General features: G+C 43.2%; 2 protein-coding genes across 2 annotated transcripts in view; both read left to right on the forward strand.

Moving 5' to 3' along the window:
• The window catches only part of UBXN1 (UBX domain protein 1), a 38,854-nt gene extending 32,450 nt beyond the window's left edge, over positions 1-6,404 (forward strand). Inside the window, exon 10 of the mRNA XM_066582197.1 lies at positions 6,164-6,404. Coding sequence (XP_066438294.1) covers positions 6,164-6,204 — 41 coding nt within the window. The 3' untranslated portion in view covers positions 6,205-6,404. The remainder of the gene's footprint in view (positions 1-6,163) is intronic.
• A 4,309-nt stretch (positions 6,405-10,713) lies between these two features.
• The window catches only part of LOC136581720 (Fanconi anemia group D2 protein-like), a 53,257-nt gene continuing 45,361 nt past the window's right edge, over positions 10,714-18,609 (forward strand). Inside the window, exons 1-3 of the mRNA XM_066582344.1 lie at positions 10,714-10,794; positions 13,403-13,684; positions 16,384-16,532. Of these exons, the coding sequence (XP_066438441.1) occupies positions 10,714-10,794; positions 13,403-13,684; positions 16,384-16,532 (512 nt within the window). The remainder of the gene's footprint in view (positions 10,795-13,402; positions 13,685-16,383; positions 16,533-18,609) is intronic.

The raw sequence follows: 18,609 nt of genomic DNA on the forward strand, positions 1-18,609 counted from the left end.
CTTCATTCTCCACCAAAAATGTCGCGGCAAAAATATATGGCCGTCTAGGGAAAGCGGAGTGTACTTTGTGAATGACGTCATATGACCCATGCTACGGCGATAGCCTTATGAGGGACAGCAGAGTGTACCCTGTGACTGAAGTCTAGGTGACCCGTGCAGTAGGGCTGCCACACCTAGAGTTCAGTACGTCATATGACGGAGGAATTAAATGACAGAGTCCACACAGTTATGGATTCATCAAAGAATTCCCAACAAATCGATGTCGGGCATCTTTATTTATAGTCCCCTTACAATGGGGTGTCGCAACATCATTGGACAATTAACTATGCAGTTTATTGGTTAGTTTCCAATCCAACATTTGTCATAGGTCAACTTAACCCTTCATTTGCATACCTTCCAGAATCTTCCAAGTCAGCAGTGAATAACCTCTTGATGGAGTGCTGAGGGGCCCAAGTAGCTCGAAGTTCTTATCTTATCAACACACATGTATTCCCTGTACTTTAGCAAAGCATGTGGTCGGCCATTTTGTGTAGTCCTTTTCATGACTCTGTGGCGTAATATTAAATATTACTTATATACCCACATTTACATACATATAGGCACACATACATACATGTGCACCTTCATATATACATACACATACATATGCACATATATATATATATATATATATATATACATACATGTATATCCATATATATACACATCCACATATTTCTAGTTTATGAACATTATTCTCTAGTCTTAGTGTGAGGCGTCAACCCCTCCCTTAGTATCTTGTTATTCCTAGGGCCCCTTCAGCTAACATGTGGAAGCTTCTTGATATTCTTATCTCATCTAGAAATATGTCCCTAGTTTGTGAAGTAACTTCTCCTGGTATATTTCAATGGCGTCTCTAATTGCGCAGTTTTAATTCATATAACAATTATAATACCTTAATTTCCATTACAAGGGACAAATAATAAACTCCACACAGGAGTTTTCTATAGGCCGACAAATACAAAAGAAGGCACCGAAAATCTACTACTTAGACAAATAGACGAAGTGTCACATCACAATGAGGTAGTTAGAATGTGGATGTTAACTATCCAGATATTAACTGGAAAACTAAAACCTGCGGATTTCATAAAGGTAACAAGTTTCTGGCAAAATAACTAAAGATAATTACCTTTCCTGACTTGTGCAAGACCCAACTGGAGGGACAGCCATTTTAGACGCAATATTAACCTAACAGAATAACAGGGGTGCTGGTCTGGGGGCAAATAGTGACCATAATATACAAGCCCAATTCCAAAAGAGTTGGGACGCTGTGTCAAATGTAAAGAAAACAAGAATGTAAAGATTTGGAAATCTCATATAGCCATATTATATTGACAGTAGAACATAGAACACACATCAGAAGGTGAAAGTGAGACATTTTTCCATTTTCTTTTAAAACGATTAACTCCTTTTAGAAATAAATGGTAGCAACACATCTCACAAAAGTTGGGACAAGACCATGTCTACCATTGTGTAGCACTCATCTATAAATGTCTGGGAAGTGAGGAGACCAATTGCTGGAGTTTTGGAATAGGAATGTTGTCCCATTCCTGTCTGATGTAGGATTCTAGCTGATTAACAGTCCTGGGTCGTCTTTGTCAGATTTTTTATCTGATAATGCGCCAAATTTTTTCTATTGGTGAGAGGTCAGGACTGCAGGCGGCCGGTTCAGCCCCCGGACTCTTCTTCTGTGAAGCCATGCTGTTGTGATGGATGCAGTATGTGGTTTAGCTTTGTCTTGCTAAAATATGTAAGGCCTTTCCTGAAAGAAATGTCTTAAGGATGAGGGCATATGTTGTTCCAAAACCTCTATATACTGCTCAGCGTTAATAGTGCCTTTCAAGATCGGTAAGCTGTCCATTCCTTAGGCACTAATGCATCCCCATACCATGAGAGATGCAGGCTTTTGAACTGTGCGCTGCTAACAAGCTGGATGGTCTCTCTCCTCTCAGGACATGGTGCCCGTTGTTTCCAAAAAGAATTTCAAATTTTGATTCATCTGACTACAAAACAGTTTTCCATTTTGCCTCAGTCCATTTTAAATTAGTTTTGGCCCAGAGAAGACATTTTGGCCCAGAGAAGCTTCTTTGCATGATACAGCTTTATCTTGTATTTGTGGATTGCATGACAAGCTATTTTCACAGAAAATGATTTCTGGAAGTATTCCTGAGCCCATGCAGAGATAGCATTACAGAATCATGCCTGGTTTTAATGCAGTGCCGCCTTGGGGCCCTTAAATCTCGAGCCATTGCACATGAACTTCTCTAGATTCTCTAAATAATCCACCATCTTCACTATATAATATCTAAGGATTCAAAGTCTTTCTAATTTTACATTGAGGAACATTTAATGAAATTGTTCCACAATTTTTAGACACAGTTTTTCACAAATTAGTGAACCTCTGACCATCTTCGCTTCTGAGAGACTCCGACTTTGAGTCTTTTTATACACAGTCTAGTTGATTTTCCTTTATATCACTTACTTTTCCAGCCTTTTCTTACCTCTGTCCCAACTTTTGTGAGATGTGTTGTTGCCATAAATTCCTAAATCAGTTAATTTTTTTAATTAAATGGAAAAATGTCTCACTTGCAGCTTCTGATATGTGCTCTATGTTCTAAATAAAAATAAATAGCGTTATATGAGATTTCCAAATCATTGCATACTTTTTTTCTGATAAATATAAGGTTATGCACATGGGCAGGGAAATAATACGTGTTGTAGTAAATGGGAAAACACTGGGTAACACAGGCATGAAAAAGGACTTGGGGATTTTAGTTAACTGTAAGCTTAACTAGAGCAACCAGTGTCAGGCAGCTGCTGCCAAGGCAAATAGGATCATGGGGTGCATCAAAACACATCTAGGGGCACATGATGAGAACATTGTTCTTTCTCTTTACAAGTGTCTGGTGAGACCACACATGGAATATTGTATAGAGTTTTGGGCACCAATACTCAAGACGGACATATCAGAGCTTGAGCGGGTTCAACAGAAAGCGCAACCAAGTTATTAAATGGAATGCGTGGACTATAATACCCAAAGAGGTTATCAAATTTGAAGTTAATTAGTTTAGAAAAAGACAGCTGAGGGGCAACCTAATAACTATGTCTATCAGGGGACAACACAAGAATCTCTCCCATCATCTATTTATACCCAGGACTGTGACTGTAACAAGGGGGCATCCTCTACATCTGGAGGAAAGAAGGTTTCTACAGTGACATAGGAGGTTCGTTACTGTAAGAGCAGTGAGACTATTGAACTCTCTGCCCGAGGGAGTGGACTCCTTTCTTGAGTGTAACAGTATTACATAAACCAAGTAATTTTGTATATCTGGTAACTTTTAATGGCTAACAAAATACATGATGTTATAGCAAGCTTTCGGATCTTCTATGGACGCTTCCTCAGGCTTAATGAAACTGATTTGGATGGGATATATATATATATATATATATACACACACAAATGCAGAGACAACACCCCCCTTGACCAAAATACAAATGTTCACAGGGAGAAATTTGAGACTGATTTGCACTTAAAACAATACCAGACAAGCTGAGCAGAGACTTAATCAGTCCACTGAGCTATGGAATGTGACAGTTTTTATAATGTGTGTTATCTCTCCTTTAGACCTGCATACAAGAGATGGAACAACACTTCTGCAGCGCCACCTACTGGATGGCAGCATTCTTTCAAATCAATGTATGAATTTTTATGAAGTTTAAAAAAAAAAAACAACCCTTGATTGGGGAGATGACACCCATATATTTTATTTATAGATATACCATCCAAATCAGTTTCATTCTACAGGCCGGTACGATGATGCTACTTTTTCACAGTTTAAAAAAATAATAATAATAATTTTTATCGCTGCATTCAAAGACCCCTAGCATTTTAAAATTTGTTTATCAACGGAGCTGTGTAAGGGTTTTTATTTTGCGGGATGAGTTGTACTTTTTAGTAGTACCATTTGTTGATCTGTGCAGAATTTTGATCACTTTCTATTCTGTTTTTTGTGTGGTGAGAGGCTAAATTAGCTATTTTTGCCACGTTTTAAATTTTTTTTCCCATGCTGTGCACCATGCAGATTAACCTCTTCCCGCTCCAGAAGTACATTTACGTCCTGCAGCGTCAGGTATGTATGAAGAGAGATCGCAGCGCAACTTCTCTTCATACAGTGCGGGCATCAGCTCTTTATTACAGCTGACACCCGCAGGTAGTAACTGCAATCGTACAGCATTATGTCATACTGCACCGAGTAAAAAAGTTAAAATAAGATCAATAAAGTTTTATTTATTGTTAAAAAAAAAAAAAAAGGAATAAAAGTTTAAATCGCCCTTTTGCCATATCTATAATAAAAAAAATCTAAATCATAAAAGAAAAATACATATTTGGTATCGCCGCATCCGTAAAAGTACAGTCTATCAAAGTAGTGCATTATTTACCCCACACGGTGAAAGTAGTCCGGGGAAAAAAAACAACAGCAATGCACTTTTTCAGTCACCCTGTGTACCAGAAAAAATGCTATAAAAAGCGATCAAAAAGTTGTAGGTATTCAAATAGGTACTAACATAAACTACAGGACATCCCGTAAAAAATGAGCCCTAGCACAACTACGTAGACGGAAAAATAAAAAAGTTATTGAACGCAGAAGATGCAGCAGAAAATAATTTTTAAAAATTAAATGTCTTTGAAAAAACTATAAGAAGTACAGCAAAAAAAAACTATACACGTTTGGTATCGTAATAATCATACTGACCTATAAAATAAAGCTATCATGTCATTTTTGTTGCAGTTTGTATGCCGTAGAAACAAAATGTACTGAAAGATGGCTGAATGTCATTTTTTTTTTCATTTTACTCCACTTAGAATTTTGTAAAAGTTTTTCAGTACATTATAAGGTACTTTAAATAGCATGATTGAAAAATACAACTCGTCCTGCAAAAAACAAGTCCTCATGCAGCGATGTCGATAAACAAATAAAGGAGTTGTGATTTTCTAAAAGGAGGGATGAAAAAACGAAAAAGGAAAAAAAAGGGGGGGGCGCGTCATTAAGGGGTTAAATAATGTACTAATTCCTTTTTTTTACTTTTTAAAATTTTTGTCTCTTTAGGGGACTTCCAAAGAAACCCATCAAGACCCCCTGATCACATTGCGGGGGTCCGATTGTGTCAGCCCATTACATGCTGCGGTCGCATAGACCGCAGCATGTAAAGGGTTAACACAGCAGAGATTGGAGGTTTTCTCCGATCTCTGCTGTAAGAGCTGGTGCCAAGCTATCCTCTGAGAGCCAAGCACCAGCTCTCCCTGCCACAGAGATTATCGGACAACTTCTGAGAAGCCGATGGTCTCCATGGCAACCTGTAAACAAAGCAGTGCAGGAGTTTAAAAAAAGAAGCGGGAAGTTGCCGGCAGATCAGTAATATCTTCATGCTTCTTTTTTTTAAAGTCCTGCACAGTTCTGTGTGGGTCTGTGCAGGCAGAGCACAATGCCACAGCTTATGGCATTGTGCTCTGCAGGTCCCATACTGCAACATAGCCTGGAAATCTTCTGGGCTATATCACTATGGGCAGTGGAGCTCCTCCCAGAAAATTTCCGGGCGTGCCACTCAAGGGGTTAAGGGACATAACATCTCAGGTCCTGACCAGTTGTTCGCCCAGATAGGATGATTAAAGAATAAAACTGGGCAAAGTGCTGGCTTAAAAAATCCTGGTGCCCTGGTGAGGAAATCCCGATAAGCAGTAGTGGAGCAGATGGCAAGGCAATAGCACTATTGGCCACCACCTTCAAATTTGACATTAAAAAGACTAGAGTGTAACAGGACGCTGACCCTTCACAACCTGAAATGTCGAATAAATGTGAGTTTTAAGTTATTATGCCTGATTTCATGGGTTGTCTTCTCAAGGGGACCATCACACTACACCACAACTTCATACCAGAGAACAGCAGCCAGCCTGTACCATCAGTCCCCAACTTTTGACTATGATCTAACAGAGGGAGTTCTAATGCAACAGCTTCTGTGATCCCAACCTCCTACTCATGGGGCTTTACAAAAGCAGCCATGATGTCTGGTTACTATAGTATTTTATATATTGAATAAGTTATATCTCATCCGTTTTTTTCTTTAGGTTTGGTGCCTTCTGCGGTCTTGATTGTTGCTAAGAAATAACACTGCACAAAGTTCTTTCCTGTCTAAAAATTAACCAAAAAAGAAAAAAAAAAACAAAGAACACCCCGAAAGTGAAGATCAACGCGGAGGCAAATCAGCAGTTTTTGTTGTAACGAGCATCAAACAGAATGACTCCCTCACCTCCCCAGAGTTTGATGTATTTTGCCATGGAGAAATAAAAGCAGTTGTGTTAAACCGTTCTCTCTTGTGTCATGTCTGTTTGTTTCAGCCAGCAGTTGTGTTCTTGAGCCCCTATGAAAACACACTGAGGGGAGGGAGAGAATTACTGATGAAAATCTATCATGGTCGATTTATTCTAACCTGACAGCAAACCTTCAAAGGGATACAGCAGATTGCAGATGTTTTTGAAATTGTGGGCAATACCCAAAATGTAGCGTCCCAACATTCATGGGCACACTTTGTTTTAGATTTTAAACTTGCAGAATTGACTATAGGCACAGCTGCTCTGCACCAAATAGGTCAAAACAGCCAAGAAATTACAAACATGTAGGGTTATCCTCTATTCTGGGTAAAAATATTTGGAGTACCACGCTGAAAACAAACTTAACGCATTATCGGTATGGGTTTTTGTCAAACCAGTCTGAACAGCTTTCATGAGGAGACGAGTACTGAAGTGGATTTTCGCAAGGGTGTAGATGTTTAAATCTAGATTATTCCAAAATATTTGATACTGTACCACATATAGGGGTGGTAATTAAATGAGAATGCCAGTACTGAGATGAAATTATGTAATTACTATATGGACAGAAGACAAAATTTTTTCCACTGCCTTCCAGATGTTCACCTTGGCTGCTCCTGCACCCGCCCAGCAAGAAATAAGCCAGAAGGTTTTGTTCTAGGCTATGTTCTCATCTGTGTTGGGATTTAATTTTTCTGCTCCATTATGAGGGCAGGAAAATTGAAATCCTCTAGCTCCTTGTTCCCCAACTCCAGTCCTCATGGACCCCCAACAGGTCCTGTTTTCAGGATTTCCTCAGTGTTACACAGGTGATGTAATTATCGTCAGTTCCTCAGACATTGCCACAGGTGTTCTTACTATAGGATATCCTGAAAACATGACCTGTTGGGGGTCCCTGAGGACTGGAGTTGAGAAATGCTGATCTAGCTGAATAGTTCAATTTTATGATGGAAACAAACAGACCCCATTCACTCTAATTGGGTCCACTAGGTTTCTGTCATCCTGTCCATAATTTCATGCTGCGTGGTAGGTTCTGAACATAGCCTTACATGGGCAGATAATGAGCTGATATCACCACGAAGTTTAATCATGGTGATCAGAGAAAAAGTTTGTCCTTCACTCTCTGCCTACAGTAATCGTACAGAAACAAGAGATACAGAAAAGTCAGACTAGTCCTATCTAATTATATATTGCATCTCCCCTAGGGCCAATGCCTACTGCCAGATTTCTGCCACGTTTTCTTTTTACGCAGCGGGAATCCGTGGCGTTATGCCGCAGCTATTGGGTTCTATTAACCCTAATTGCTCAATGTTCACGCTGCGCCGTGGCATGCTTTAATTGCTGTGGAAAAATTGTTGTAGTCAATGGAAGCTGGCCGTCATGCTATACTTCCGCTGTGAGCACAACTGAAGTATAGCGTGATTATGCGTCACGGCCAGCTGCGTCATCCCACACTGCCGGCGCGTTATCGCTGTACTCTGCATGCGCACCTACTCGCCAGGCGGGATGCGCACGGTGGATCCAGGAGGGGGGCGCCGCGACAGACTCCGCTGCGACTGGTGGAGTTCGTCACGGGCGTGGGCATGAGGCCTTAGTTAGGCAAGAAAGCAACATACACTATTGGTCAAACGTTGTAGAACACCTCAATTTGTAAACAAGTTAAGATGAATAGAAATAATGGATTAATTTTGCTTCAAATAAAATCTAGATTTTTGACTCTTCTAAGTCGCCACCTCTAGCTGATATAACAGCTTTACAAAATCAAGGAATTCTTTCTACAATTGCATTCAGAAATTTCTTCCCACAATGCTGCAGACGTTCCCACACGTGCTGCACTTGTAGGTTACTTTGCTTTCAACCTCCTGTCCAGTTAATCCCACGTAATATAGTAACATAGTATGTAAGACCAAAAAAAAGACATGACCATCCAGTTCAACCAATTCAGAGGAAGAAAAGAAAAACAACAACGAGATAGAAGCCAATGTTCTCCATTTAACCCCTTAGTGACAGCACATAGTGTTTTTACATCCTGCAGCTGCAGGACGTGTATGGAGGCAGATTGTGGGGTTATCTCCATACATCCCGGGTGCCGGCTGTTTTTTTTACAGCTGACACCCGGCAGCAACGGTCCCGATAAGCCGAGCAGCTCATCGGGGCTGTTAACCCTTTAAATGCCGTTGTCAATTCTGACAGCGGCATTTAAATCCCCTGAACGATGTTCGGGGGTCCCGTACAGCCCCCCGCGATGAGCTGCTGGGAATTACTATGTCATGTGCCCTAAGGAATGGCAACACTACATTGGGCAGGTCTAATTTAAATACTTTTTTAGTTTAGAAGGGCTAGCGAATAGATAGGGTGTGAAGCTCACTAATCTGCTTGGCCAAAGTAATTGCCACTAGGAAAACTGTTTTTAATGTTAGGACTCGAATAGGAAGGGACTAAGGATGAGCGAGTATACTCGCTAAGGCACTACTCGTTCGAGCAATGTGCCTTAAACGAGTATCTCCCTGCTCGTCCATAAAGATTCGGGGACCGCCGCGGCTGACAGGTGAGTCGCGGCGGGGAGCAGGGGAGAGCGGGCGGAAGAGAGGGAGAGAGAGAGAGCTCTCCCCCGCAGCTCCCTGCCCGGCGGCGGCCCCCAAATCTTTAAGGACGAGCAGGGAGATACTCGTCTAAGGCACATTACTCAAACGAGTAGTGCCTTAGCGAGTATACTCGCTCATCCTTAGAAGGGACTCTATTGGTTCGAACGGTTCTGAAGACAGAGCCTTGAGGACCCAATTCAGGTTCCAATCTGGGACTAGATTTGTGATTTTTGGCGTTAATCTGTCCGCTGCCTTCAAAAACCACCTCAGAGAGTCTGGTATCAAAGAAGGACTAAGGGCCGATATTCTGGGAGAGACCCTTATCCTGTCCCTCCTGCAGGAAGTCAAGAATTGCCGGGATGTCCGGGAAAGAGACCGGAAACCTTTTCCACTGACTCTACGAGTGATATTTTTTCCGTATCTTTAGATAAATTTTATTGGTAGTTACTTTCCTGCTTGCTAACAAGCAGGAGAAGCCTGCTCCAAACAGCATGGATTTTTCAGTATCCAGGCTGTAAGTCGAAGGCCCGTTATATCCGGATGTCTCAGCGGAACCTGTGTCAGAAGGTCCAGCTGAGCAGGCAAGAGGACTGGGTCTTGTAGGCTTAAATTTATTAAAAGCCCATATGGAGCTACCAGGATGAAAGTGCATTTCTGGGAGACAAAGTTTTGGAGGAGCTTGGGGATTAGCGGTATTGGGGGGGGAGGGGGATGCATAAAACAGCCCTTTGGCCCAATCCTGAGCCAATGCATCCACCGCTACTGGGTGATCCCCTGGTCTTAGGGAGAATTTCTCCGCCTTGTGGTTTACTCTCGATGCAAAAAGGTACAACTGTGAAATTCCCCATTTGTTGGTTAGGTATTCGAAGGCTTTCTGGAAAAGGGACCACTCCCCTGGGTCTATGCAATTTCGGGTGAGGTAGTCCACATTTTGATTTAAGGTACCTTTTAGGTGGGTTGTTGATAATGATAGGACTTTCTCCTCTACCCAGCAAAAGATGTTTTGGGAGAGGTTCTGCAAGGATGGTAACTTTGTTCCCCCATGATGTTGGATGTGAGCAACTGCCGTGATATTGTCCGAAAGAAGCTTCAGATGTTGGCTGTGCATAGAGTTCCTTAATTTCTGCAGAGCTTCCCAAATCACTCGGAGTTCCTTGTAATTTGAGGACTGGTTTCTGAATTGTGGGGCCCAAGTTTCCTGAAGAAATAAGTCCCTGATATGGGCACCCCAGCTGTAAGCACTTGTGTCTGTTGTGATGCATATGGCTGGGTCCTAAAGCCAATAGACCCTTATTGATAAGTTTGGGATTTCCACCCACCAACGCAGGGATATCCTGACTGGGTTCTCTAAAAATATCCTTCTTTCGAGTGAGGACTGGCTTTTGTCCCAGGCCCCCAGAACTGCACTCTGTAGGTCCCTGGTGTGCGCTTGAGCCCACGCCACCCCTAGGATGCAGGAAGTCAGCTTTCCCAGTAGTGACATGGCCTCCCTGATTGAGCATGTTTTGTTCTTCAGAAAAACGCTGACCTGGCGCTTGACCCCCTGTATTTTTAAATCGGAGAGAAACGAGCGCTGATTTTTTTGAGTCTAGCATGATGCCTAGAAACAGTTTCTTCTGGCTGGGAACTACATCCGACTTTTCCCAGTTTATTATCCACCCTAAGTACTGGAGGAGGTGAATAGTCGTCGCCAGATGTTATTTTAGGAGCTCCTTGGTTTTTGCTATGACTAGGATATCGTCCAAGTATGGCTCTATCAAAACTGATTTCTGTCTCGGGTATGCCACTAGTTCTGCCATGATCTTGGTAAAGGGCCACCGATATCCCGAAAGGGAGGCAGGAGAATTGAAAATGCCTTGCACTTTCCCCCTGTGGAGCGCAAACCTGAAACTTTTTTGTGAGTCCGTATGAATCGGCACATGAAAGTATGCATCCTTTAGATCTATGGACGCCAAGAAGGCACCTGCTTTATTAGTCTTACTGCCGAGTTCACTGACTCCATCTTGAACTTTCAATATTTTTTATGCACATTCAGCGGCTTTAGATTTATGATCATTCGGGATTTTCCACACAGTTTCTTTATCAAAAACAGTTTGGAGTAAGGATCCATAGCACTTTCTATTTGAGGGACCAGAGTTACTGCTTTCAACTTCAGCAGGACCCAAACTCCTTGTTGTAGGAGATGTAATTGGTGGCCTGAGCCTTCAATTATTAGAAAAACTTTTGGGGGGGGGGCAAGATGCAAATTCTATTTGGTACCCCTGGTGTAGAATTTGGGGAATCCAGGTGCTTTCGCAGATTGAGGCCCCCCTGTCTGCAAAGGCCTTTAATCTCACCCTGATTGGGATGGCGTCATGGTCTTGGTTTGGTTAAATCCCTGATGAGGGTTAAAGAGGAATCCCCTGCCTTTACCTCCTTTGGGGTAGCTCCACCTGCCTGTTTTGCCTTTACCCTTATAGGGCTCTTCCTTCTTTGTTGTCTTTCGGCTGGGAACCCCTTTTTCCTATCAGACACCTTTTAAAGAATTTTGTCCAGGTCCGGGCCAAATAAAAATTGCCCATGAAAGGGCAGCGAACATAAATTTATTTTTGGAGACTGGATCACTTGACCAGGATTTTAGCTACAGCACCCTTCTAGTGCAGTTTGATAGCGCTGCAGCGCTAGCTGATAGCTTCACTGTGGCGGTTAATGCATCAGCCAAAAACTTTATGGCCATCTTCAAGACTGGGAGGGAATCCAGAATTTGTTCTCGGGGTCTTTTTAGATATGTGATTTCCAACTGGTCCAGCCACACACTTAAGGTTCGGGCCACGCAGGTGGCTGCTACACCAGGTTTGAGTAGACTGGCTGCTGCCTCCCACGTTTTTTTCAATAGGCCCTCTGCTTTTCTACCCATGGGGTCCCTCAGATGTGCGATATCTTCAAATGGTAGCGTCGTTCGCTTGTCCACTTTAGCCACAGGGACATCCACCTTGGGTATTTCCTCCCAATCCATGCTCACCTCCGCCGAAAATGGGTAGCGTCTCTTGATTCCCTTACTCGTAAAGGATTCCATATTGGGTTTACTCCATTCCTTTTTTACCAACTTCTGGATGTTTTTATGGACTGGAAAAGTGTGTCTACGCCTTTCCCCCAGTTTCCCGAAAACCTCATCCTAAATGGTATGAAGTTGCCTGGGTTCTTCCATCTTGAGGGTAACTCTGACCGACTTAATAAGTTCAGAGAGGTCATCCTAATTAAACAGAAAGCTTGTCTTGCAGAGCTTTCTTAGTATGCACTCTTGTCTTGTCTCAGATTCGTTTATATATCCTTTTTTTTTTAATTTGGCACCAGCCAACCTGGCCACGCCCCCAGCCCGTCAAGTGACACCACAGGCTCTGCCCCCTGCCAGCACCGTTGCCTAGGGGAGCTTCAGAGCGCTGCGCCCACGTGGGCCAGCAGCGCCGGGAGAACAGAGAGGAGAGACTACAGCCCCGATGTAAAACCCCCAATGGGTCACAATGGGAAGAACCCAGCCGATACAGGGGAAGTTTTCCACTCGATACAACATCCCAGGAGCCGATCTTTGGAAAGGGAGGACCAACTTCCTGACCTCCGATCCCAGTAAGTATCCTGCTGGAATTCCTAGCACCGCTCTGGGATCCTGCCTCCTGGCAGGACAGGAAAACACTGAGGAAGGTGGGAGAGGGGGGAGCTTTTAAACCTCTCTGTGTGTTCCTGTCCTATCAGGAGGAGACAATCTCAGCTGGTGCTGTCGTAGAGATGACTGGCAAAAGATGGCTTTTGAGCGAATTTTGAGTGATCATTGTGTCTAAATGGGCCTTTATTGCTATCCCATAACTTTTGGCATGACAATGTATATGGTATCAAGCCCTAGTTAAACAATGTCCTAATGAAAAATGACTGTTAATGCCTTCCTATCACAGCAACTTTTTCATCTCTTTTATTTCTGCTCACACAGTTGTATAAGAGTTTGACTTTGTGGTACAAAATGTATTCTTTTCAATAGTATAGTTTCATGAACAATGCAATGTATTGAAATAACTTTAAAATGTTTTTAGGGTGATAGAGGGGGCCACTGGAGGATCCATCCAGCAGGGAGAAGAGGAGCAGGTCCCATAGCGGCAGAAGGCCAGAGCGAGATCGCCACGGTGAGAAGTCCCGACGCTAAACCTGTGCCTGGTGGGAGACGTCATCGGCTGCTGAAGACTGCTGCTCACAAGGGCTAATAAGTATACTCTGTGTCTGTGAGTGTATAGAAGTGTGTGAGTATCTGTGAGTGCGGTTTAAGTGAAGCAAAATTGTGTGAGAGCAGGCAGTAAGTGTGTGTTTAAAAAAAAAAAAGTGCGAGCCATTGCAAATGGGCGGAGGCGCTTCTGGAGTGTGATCTAGTCAATCTTCATTACTTCTGTAGGTAAATTTGCAGATCACCACTAGAATGAGCTCCATGATTGACAATGCCGTCCAGTGTGCTACGTGTGCAATGTATGTGGTCCTTGATCAACCGATCGAGGAGGAATACTGTTGTGCAAGATGCGTGCACATCACATATTTGGAAGCTCAAATTCTGGATCTAAATGAGGGACTAGCAACACTGAGATCCATTGACAACATGGAAAGGAGTTTGCCACTCACTGGGATAAAGATGGGGGCAGATGGTAGTTCGGAAGAGGAGCACAAGCAGGCAGCTAGCTGGGTGACAGTTAAGAAGGGATAAAGGGAAGAGAACCAGGGAGGCTAGTCCTGAACAGGCACACCCCAATAAGTTTACAAACATGGCAGATGATTTCGGTGCTATTACAGAACCAGCACCGCTGCACAATGACATGCCCTCTGAACACCAGTAAGAAGGGGATGGAAAGCGCAGGGCAGGCTAGACAGGTCCTGTGTGTTGTCTTCCTGGTACTCGAGTTCAATTTCAGGGACCTAGTATGTAAGCTCAGGGCGAGAACCTCCAAGGTAGTTTTCTCAGAAATACTACCTGTTCCACAAGGCACACACTAGAAAGGCAGCAGGATCTTAGGGGGGTAAACAATTGACTCTGAAGTTGGTGTAGGAAGGAGGGTTTTAGGTTCATAGAGAAGTGGGCTGACTTTTTTGTCGGCTACAGGCTCTACTGTAGGGACGGACTGCATCTCAATGGGGAGGCTGCAGCTGTGCTGGGGTAGAATATGGCTAGAAGGCTGGAGGAGTATAAACTAGGGACCAGGGGTGAGGGCACCAAGAGAAATAGGGTGCAGATAGTGTAGACAGTGACCTGGGACCAAGTAATGGGAGTGGGGGGTCGTGTTAGTACAGTTAGAACTGGCAGTATAGCTAATAGGCCCAAACAAACAGGAGTAGAAGATCTGGACAGCGCCTCTTGTAGGTAGTTTGTGAACAGGAAATCTGGGATAGTTTACAGCAGGAAGCACATGGATAGGTGCAGGGAATTGTGGTAGTCACAGGTAAAGGAAACCCTGTCCCAAGCAAGGACATCAGACGAGAGCATGCATGGAAAAGAGCTGGGTTGATGGAGCCCCCAGAAGCAGTACCAAATAGAGGAAAAAAAGATAACTCCTGCACCCAGGGTGACCCGTATAATACCAAGTGTGACTGCCTGGAAGACACGTATAAGTATATGGACTGATGTGGTCCGTAGTCCCGGATTAATAGTGACAGAGCCCTCTGTGATAATATAAACATGTATTTATTGAACAGAGCTATAGGTAACAGTGCAACGCGTTTCGGAGCTTAGGTGCTCCTTTCTCAAGCACAAAGTAACTATCGTAATAGAGATAAAACATCGCCATAAAAATAGATAAAAGACACAGTGTATGATAAGGGTAGATGAATTAAGTAGTGAGAATAGCAATGTAGAAAAAAAAAAAGGAAAAATGATATATAGAACTAATGAGAAAACATTGAAAACCAATTCAAATAAAATAGAGCAATGTATATAATTATGATTGGAGTTAAAATTAAAGTAGTGTTTCATGGCAGACTGAACAAAAGAACATGTATCTGCGACCAACATGAAGTTGATATAAATAAAAATGCAGTGAAATAGTAATTATAATTACGAAGGGCTGCTGATAAGCCCCTTTTTTGTTTCTATTGTAATGAATGTTACATCACATGAAAGCCTTATGTGACTAATATATGTTTTCAAAATTTTGTGTTTGTAGCTTATGGCAACAGTGATCTAGGTATGCGGAAAAACAAAATGGCGGAGTCTAAGGTGATATTCACAGCTAATGAGAGCAGAGGAATGATAAAATTCTTGTTTCTGCAAGGAAAGTCCGCGAAGGATATTCATGGTGATATGTCGCAGATAGAGATGAGCGAGCATACTCGCTAAAGGCAATTACTCGATCAAGCATTGCCCTTAGTGAGTACCTGCCCACTCGGAAGAAAAGATTCGGCGGGCAGGGAGAGGCGGGGGAGAGCAGGGAGGAACAGAGGGGAGATCTCTCTCTTCCCCCTGCTCACTGCCGCAACTCACCTCTCACCCGCAATGGCAGCTGAAACTTTTCTTCGGAGCGGGCAGGCACTCGCTAAGGACAATGCTCGATCGAGCAATTGTCCTTAGCGAGTATGCCCGCTCATCTCTAGTTGCAGACATTGAGGGATCAATGCCCTTCATATTCTACAGTTAAGAACTGGGTTGCCAAATTTAAAATGGGCCACTTCAGCACCAATGATGAGGAACATCCTGGACGACCGAGAGAGGTTGTTGTTCCGGAGATCGTTGATTCTGTGCACAACCTCATAATGGAGAATCAGCGAATTTCAGCTAAAGGAATAGCAGACATCATGGGGATTTCTCGTGCACGTGTATGTCTCATTATCCATGAACATTTGAACATGAAGAAGCTATCTGCAAAGTAGGTCCCCAAATGTTTGACATCAGATCAGAAAAGCATGCAAGTGAAAACTACCCCATCCATTTGTCAGCGTTTGCGGACTGATAAGAACTTCCTGGATCGACTGGTCACTATGGATGAGACCTGGATTTATTTGTATGACCCTGGAACCAAGGAGCAGTCAAAAGAGTGGGGGCACAGTGGTTCTCCTCACCCAAAGAAGTTCGGGGTGCAAAAATCAGCCAGTAAGGTGATGGCGTCTGTATTCTGGGATAAGGAGGGCGTGCTGCCAGTGGACTACCTTCAAAATGGTTCCACCATCAATGCAAGGTATTACATTGAACTTTTGGACCAATTGAAGGCAGCTCTGAAGGCCAAAAGGTGCAGCAAGCTGTCCAAAGGAATCTTGTTCCTGTAAGACAACGTCTCCGCTCACACTGCAAAAGCGACCATGGCAAAACTGATGGAGCTAGGCTTCCAGCTGGTTAACCACCCACCTTATTCACCAGATCTAGCTACCTCCGACTATCATCTGTTTCCAAACCTGAAGAAACACCTCAAAGGTACCAAATTTCACACCATTTCTGATGCCATGGCTGCTACGGATGACTGGTTTGAGGCAAAACCGGAATCCTTCTTTTTGCAAGGCTTACAGAACTTGGAATACGGATGTAAGAAGTGTGTTGGCATCAGTGGAGAGTATGTAGAATAAATGTAAAGTTTCATCTTCCTATCTCGCTTCTTTCTGGGTAAAGCCAAAGACTTATACGAGGGGCTGCTCATATGATAATCAAAAGAAATGTAGAGATAATAAAAAACAGCCGTATGGATGGAAATGCCCTATATGTCATGGTTATTCAGGCAGTGCATCACAGCAACAGTATTGGGGGTATCATTAACTAAAATGAGCTTATATACATAAAACAGAGAAAAATAGGGGTAGTAGTCCCTACATGTACGAGAGTCTTACCACCAAGCAAATGAATCTAATTGGTGCCGACCTGTGGTGAGGTGGTTGTGGAAGCTGTCCCTACTGCAAGGGACACGTACAAAGGAAAAGTGACTCGTCAAAAATGAAAACCGCACGGAGCACTGACAAACTCACCAGGATCAGTGTCGCTCCAGTGTGTAAGGGACATTGGCCGGATCCTCTATATGCAGTTTCAAGAAACATGGTGCCGAGATGCCGGTCAGTGTCAGGATCTCATGGGGCTGCTGTGTCTGATCATCACCAGAAGTGACGTCAGGATGCGGTCCAAAGGGAATGGCCGTGTGTTCCAGTGAGAGGAAGTTGCCGGAAACAAGTGCAGAGTAGCACTGTACCATCAAGGGGTTGAGAGGGTTAATGTAAAACCACAGAAAATGGTGGCGCTATCTAATGTCATTACTTTACAATACATTCACATTAAATAAACTTCATTCTACATACTCCTTGGGAGGGAAAGGGGGGTGAATATGGAATGAGTATACATAGAGGTTGTAATATTATGGCTGAAAGCACAATGTGTTTCTTTATGTAGTAATTTGTGGAGTAAGGCCGCCTGCAGACGGCCAGGTCAGATCCCGCTGCAAGAATTCTCGCAGTGGGATGCGATCCGGTGCCCCTGCAGAGACCTGTGGCTTACCCGCTCCCGGTGTCTTCATTCTCTGCTATGCACCGGCTGCCGGCCAGCCGTCGCATGTGCAGAGTGGAGCTGGCCCGTCGCCACTGACATTTCTGTGCGGGCCTCTGCGAGACCCAGACAGAAATAGAGCATGGCGCGATTTGTTTTCTGAGTGTGTTTTCACGTGGACAAATCACGTCCGTCTGCCTAGGATTGCGTTATCTAATGCAAGCCTATGCAGGTGGGCACGGGCAGAAATTCTGCGGGAAATCCCACCACACAATTTCCACCCGTGTGCAGGGGGCCTAAAAGAATTATTTTCGTAAGTGTTTATGTGAAAAGAGGTTGTTTAAGAATGTCATGTTAGTTTGTCAATTTTTCGGCCATACTTTTTCGAAAACTTTGTTTAGACCACCCCGTTTCAGAGCATTCAGTCAGAAAATCCAGAACATCTCCTTTGTTTTTAACTTGGAGAAGTTTCCAGATGGAATTTTCTCTAATGGGGTTAGACGCATGCCTGTTGCGTCTTTCTCGTGGTGGTGTGAAAAGTGTTTGGATACGCTGTGAAGCAGATAACCTCTACTGATGTTTGATCTACGTTGGTTTGCCTGAATCCGGCGGGCATTCGTTGTGCGGCCTATGTATTTTAGGTTACAAGGGCATTCTATAAAAGGTAAAGCGGGTATTTTAGGTTACAAGGGCATTCTATAAAAGGTAAAGCGGGTATTTTAGGTTACAAGGGCATTCTATAAAAGGTAAAGCGGGTATTTTAGGTTACAAGGGCATTCTATAAAAGGTAAAGCGGGTATTTTAGGTTACAAGGGCATTCTATAAAAGGTAAAGCGGGTATTTTAGGTTACAAGGGCATTCTATAAAAGGTAAAGCGGGTATTTTAGGTTACAAGGGCATTCTATAAAAGGTAAAGCGGGTATTTTAGGTTACAAGGGCATTCTATAAAAGGTAAAGCGGGTATTTTAGGTTACAAGGGCATTCTATAAAAGGTAAAGCGGGTATTTTAGGTTACAAGGGCATTCTATAAAAGGTAAAGCGGGTATTTTAGGTTACAAGGGCATTCTATAAAAGGTAAAGCGGGTATTTTAGGTTACAAGGGCATTCTATAAAAGGTAAAGCGGGTATTTTAGGTTACAAGGGCATTCTATAAAAGGTAAATC

This window comes from Eleutherodactylus coqui, chromosome 11 (genome assembly GCF_035609145.1).
Source record: "Eleutherodactylus coqui strain aEleCoq1 chromosome 11, aEleCoq1.hap1, whole genome shotgun sequence".
Classification (NCBI taxonomy): Eukaryota; Metazoa; Chordata; class Amphibia; order Anura; family Eleutherodactylidae; genus Eleutherodactylus; species Eleutherodactylus coqui.